Source organism: Trachymyrmex septentrionalis, unplaced genomic scaffold, assembly GCF_001594115.1.
Source record: "Trachymyrmex septentrionalis isolate Tsep2-gDNA-1 unplaced genomic scaffold, Tsep1.0 scaffold21, whole genome shotgun sequence".
Classification (NCBI taxonomy): Eukaryota; Metazoa; Arthropoda; class Insecta; order Hymenoptera; family Formicidae; genus Trachymyrmex; species Trachymyrmex septentrionalis.
Window position 1 is genome coordinate 1,992,097 of NW_017305288.1, and position 5,623 is coordinate 1,997,719.

Genomic DNA, 5,623 nt, shown 5'->3' on the forward strand with positions numbered 1-5,623 from the left:
CACACACTTAACACATATATATGTGTGTATAATGATACATCTTTAATATTAATAATTGTTATTTTTCTTAAAGTCAATTTGCCAGTAGTCTATGGGAATTATCTTTGTACTTCAGCGATGATCCAGAAATAATGACATTCTTAAATAAGCTTATACATGCTCTACAAGAAATGAACAAGTATCATACTATTTTATTAGATCAAGCTTCTAGGACTGTGATGAAGGATCTTAATAATTTTATTAAAAGGTAAATTTTACACACACACACACACACACACACACACCGATTTTCAAACAAAATTGACAAGTTCTACGAAATTCTATAAAATTTTACGTCAATCTTTTCCTAGCGATATCAAAAGAGCAAAAGAGACTCGGCATTACTTTGAAAGAATTTCCAGTGATCTTGATATTGCACTGAATAGGAATTCTCAAGTACCGAAATCTCGGCCTATGGAATACGAAGAAGCATCAAACATCCTGTCGGCTACCCGATCATGTTTTCGACACACTGCTTTAGATTATATTCACGCTTTGACGATGCTGCAAGCGCACAAGCGACACGAGATATTAGGCACATTATTAAGCTATATGCACGCGTGTATTACTTATTATCATCAAGGTAGCGATCTTGCTCAAGATTTAGATCCTTTTCTCAAAGATCTCGATGAAAATTTAATTCAGATGAGAGGTGATTCGAATAAACTCGAAAAAGAAATGGAAAATCGTCATATTTATGTTAACAATCGAGATTTGATTCCTTCTCTGGTACCTGGCAATTCCAAGATGGAAGGCTATTTATTTAAAAGGACTAGCAATGCTTTTAAAACTTGGAACAGAAGGTGGTTCTGTTTGAAGGATCATCAGCTAGTATATCGAAAGAGAACAGGTGACGAAGGCTATACAGTTATGGAAGAAGATTTGCGATTATGCACTGTAAAACCTGTAGTAGATTGCGATAGGAGAAATTGTTTTGAAGTTTTAAGTCCGACAAAGTAAGCAGATATTAGTTTCGAATTTGTACAGTAATTACTATAATATAATAAAAAGTAAAAGTTAAACTTTTTATAAGTGAATAAAAAATTAAATTTTCATTTTCTAGGAGTCATATGCTGCAAGCAGACAGCGAAGAATCGTATTTGGCATGGATAACTGCGATGCAGCAGGCTATTGGCGCTGCTATTCAAAGAGGCATGAGTGTAGTTGCTAATATTAATTCACATGAATTACAATCACGTGATAGTCCTGCGAGACCATTGACAAGACTAAAGTCAAGGTGAGTATTGATACTTTTTATGCTGTCAATTTGTATTGAAGAGGTGAGAGTATTTTATCACAAGTTATCACTTTGAAATTTCAGAGTGTGGGAACAATTATTAAAGATCTCGGGTAACGAGGTTTGCTGCGATTGCGGCGATGTTAACCCACGATGGGCTAGCATCAATCTAGGCATTACGCTTTGCATAGGTAAGCTTTACTCAACAAAATGTATGTGGTGCTACTTTTAACACGATGTGACTTGATATTTTTCACGTTTATCTAGAATGTTCTGGTGTACATAGAAGTCTTGGGGTACATTACAGTAAAGTTCGATCCTTAACATTGGATGATTGGGAACCAGAAATACTTAAAGTGATGGCAGAATTAGGTAATTCTGTGGTAAATAGCATATACGAAGCTCTACCTATACCTTCCGATATTACTAAAGCTACACCAAAATGCAATGGGTATATAATGTCATGATAAATTGATCAGCTATCTCCTGTTTAATGGCAATAAAAAAAAATCTTACAAAAAATGTTTACATCCCTTTTCTCTAGTAACGTTCGAGAAGCTTGGATAAAATTCAAATATGTAGATCGTAAATTTGTAAAACCTCTGACTGATGTAATACCAGCTGGGCATCACGCTAGCCGCGAGCAAATGCGATTTCGAAAATGGAGTGTGCGTAAATTGCGTCGCAGACCACGTAGTTGCGATAAAATCGATAATAGTAATGGCAGTAAAACGTTGACATTATTACCTGTCAAAGAAACTTATCCTTCAACGAGCTCGGACGAAAGTAAACACACGTCAATCGACAGTTTGAATTCCGTTGGCAAAGCAAAGAAAATTGAACGAAATTCCATAAGCTCGGATGATAGTGCTAATATAGATTTGAAAAACAATTCTACTCTTTACGGAAAGATCTTAAATCGTTCGCAGAACGATTTGAATGAAGTTAGTAAATATGTTAAGAGTACAACTGCAACTCATGGAGAAGTCGCAAGTGTCGAGCCGTTTGCAAAAGAGCTTGGTTCTATGCAAAGCGAACTGAAATTGAATACAACTGAAACAATGAATATTAATACGTTTTTAGTCGTCGAATCGGACGACAGTTTCAATAAACATACCAATGATAAAGTCAAGGACGATAATAAAAACATTTCAGGAAATAAAGATCTTGGATCAAAGAAGCACTATAACGAAAAAGTACAATCAGCTGTCTTAATGTTTGGTTGCGATGTACCAAAACCTGCTATCGATAACAATTTAGAACTAAGTTCTGATCAAGATTCAACGGCTGGCGAGGATGAAGAATTTACTGATGAAGAAGATATAGAAAATCTGCATCCTGAGATGTTGCTTTACAAAGCTGCAGCAGCGCATAATTTACCAGTAATGTGTGCAGCATTAGCGGCCGGTGCTGATAAGTTGTGGTTGAATGTTAATGATAAAAGCCGCAGTTCTCTACATCAAGCGATAATAAGTGTATGTACGACATTTTATTCAAAACGTAAGCGTGTGTGCGCGCGCGCACACACAATATGTTGTAATTTTTCTTTTTTGTGAATTACGTTTCATACATTTCTTACACTATTTCTGCAAGAAACATGCTCCAAAATATACAAATGTGTAAATTAATTATGTATTTTCTTGTATGCAGGGTTCCGTTATGTCGTGTGAGTATCTCCTTTTAAATGGTGCACGAATCAATTGTCAAGACGCCGAGGGAAAAACCCCATTGCATTTAGCAACAGAATTAGGTACATAATAATATTGTCTTTATGTTTTTCGAAGTGGAGAGGGGAGAAGAATATATATTAACATTTTCTAAATTTTTACAATTACAGGACACACTGCCCAAGTATGCCTACTTCTTAAACATCGTGCTGATCAACATATTGAAGACGAAAGTGGAGTAAAACCTTTGTCAATTGCTGTAAAAGAAGCAAACGCCGATATCGTCACTTTGTAAGTATTGTCTGGAAAGGTTTATGTACGTATATAGACTTAAACTTTTATGTATATATGTTATAAAATATTTTATTACATTGCGATGTATATTTATGGCAGATTACGGCTTGGTCTCCTAAATGAAGAAATGAAAGACTCCGAAATAGGCATCACCGGTGATGAAACATTCAATGACGTTGTTCGTGATTTCAGTCAGTTGGCTTGCTCACATCCTGAACGATTGCAACGTCGAAATGAAACTACAAATTTATCACATATGCCTGAATAAGGTTTTACAAACTTTTATATAACACTCACATAAATGTATAAATAAATCATATTTTATATATCATGTAAATTATAAAAGCGCCCGCGCAGCCTTTCAAATTGTTGCACAGTATCGATTATCTGTCGCATCAATGTAAGTAAAAGCTGGAAATTTTCATACGAAAAGTATCAATTGTTATCAAGTATCAAGTACTTATCAAGTATCAATTGTTTTCATTTGTTTTGAAAACTAAACTACTATTATAATTATAATATCCAAAACAATTCATTTATACCCTTTCGTTTCTTGATATATATGTCATCACTGTAAAATTGCTCACCTTTTCATAATGATTTCTTACTCTCACTGAGTAATGTAGTTTTTATAACGAAAATGATTTATAACGAACGTATCATATATAAAATTTTATTTTAAATAACACACACGCACAGGTGTCCGTCCATAAATGTCCAAGCAAATATCTCGCAACTGGTTGAAGTTACAAGAAAATTTAATAAGACAAATTTGTATGACTCCGAGTCAGCTGCACGTAAAATTTCTTTTTACTCTTGACTTTTTCGAGTTATGTAAGTTAATATAATTTTTTTTTTAATGGATACCTATAATTCTTTTGCATATTTATATAATAGGAAGTATTTTTGCAATCAAAATCATAATATATATATATATATATATGTGTGTGTAGTAAAAATTGGCTATTATGTACCGTTTACGAGATAATCGACATCTTAAGTATTGAATCTTAAGAAGTTGATTTCCATATCACAATTTGAAAAACAAGATTCAGACTAATATTTTGAATTCGGTTATGTCAAACAGGATCACTGATCTTCAACTAGTCAAAATACGCGACTGCTTGTTTTGTAAATCAAATATTTGTTTAGCATAGAGTATGAAATTCAGTGCAGTATCTGTTAGTCAGTCGGTCGTTTTTTCAATGAATACATATCATATTGTAGATTACGAAAATAACGATGTTTTCAATTAGTGAAAAGTGATATACTCGAGATGTGGCATTTGCCAAGTACGCGCAATGAAAATAAAAAAGCTCAGCTACTTTATCAACAAAAGTATTCAGAACGAAGGATACCAAACGGTCGTGCATACATTTCGGCGAGTCGAAGATCAATTACGTCGAACAGGATCGCTAACAAGACAACGTTGTACAATCAGAACAGACCAAGAGAAAGAAACAAGTGTGCTATTAAGTTTTATTGAAAACAAACGTACATCCATAAGAATAGTAGCACGTAATTTAACAGTATCAAGAAATTACATGCACGCTGTGTTAAAGAAATACAAATTCTAACCGTTTCGTGATAATTTAGTACAAGTTTTACCTGAGCCATCGAAATCTGTGAATTTTTTCCTTTGGGAATATATTAAAGACGTTATCTATTGTTCCTAAAAATGAAGAAGATTTACGACATAAGATCACTAGAGCTGTTGAAGGCATTACAGTAGAAATGCCGCAGTCAACAATGAGAAACATTATAAAACGCGTTAAATGTTGTATTGAATACGATGGTTAAAATTTCGAGCAACTTATGGATTAATAAATATTCCATAAAAAACATTGTTTGTTTTCTTCTTCGACCTCTCGTTGCCATTTCAAACTACGTTCAAAATTATTTCGAATCCAATTTACTATTTTGATATTTAAGATGCTGATTATCTCGTAAACGATGCATACTAGTAATTTTTTATGTATAATTTTGATCGCTCCTTGCTATACAAATGCAAAAAAAAATAGGTATCCATTTAAAAAAACTATGTTAACCTACATAACTCGAAAAAGCCAAGAGTAGACAAAAATTTTTTACGTATACTTTGTAACTGACTCGGAATCCTACAAATTTATCTCATTAAACTTTCTTGTAACTTCAACCAGTTGCGAGATATTTGCTCAGACGTTTATGGACGGACACCTTATATATAATTCATTAGGCTGTATAGTATAATGTAAAAAAAATTCTTTCTAGCGATTTGGTGCTTAATAAAATTGCGACATATGAAATATTACATATAGCTTTTTCTAATATTTAGCAAAGATAAAAAAACATCATATATAGATAAATATTAATTATACACCGCGCATATATATATATATATATATAT

The 5,623-nt window shown here is 33.1% G+C and overlaps 1 protein-coding gene across 1 annotated transcript in view; it reads left to right on the forward strand.

The window, feature by feature from the left end:
* The window catches only part of LOC108747990 (arf-GAP with coiled-coil, ANK repeat and PH domain-containing protein 2), a 4,833-nt gene extending 1,150 nt beyond the window's left edge, over nt 1-3,683 (forward strand). The window contains exons 4-12 of the mRNA XM_018485931.1: nt 74-247; nt 351-995; nt 1,103-1,276; nt 1,361-1,467; nt 1,544-1,727; nt 1,821-2,751; nt 2,927-3,026; nt 3,114-3,234; nt 3,337-3,683. Coding sequence (XP_018341433.1) covers nt 74-247; nt 351-995; nt 1,103-1,276; nt 1,361-1,467; nt 1,544-1,727; nt 1,821-2,751; nt 2,927-3,026; nt 3,114-3,234; nt 3,337-3,505 — 2,605 coding nt within the window. The 3' untranslated portion in view covers nt 3,506-3,683. The remainder of the gene's footprint in view (nt 1-73; nt 248-350; nt 996-1,102; nt 1,277-1,360; nt 1,468-1,543; nt 1,728-1,820; nt 2,752-2,926; nt 3,027-3,113; nt 3,235-3,336) is intronic.
* Nucleotides 3,684-5,623: the final 1,940 nt, after the last annotated feature.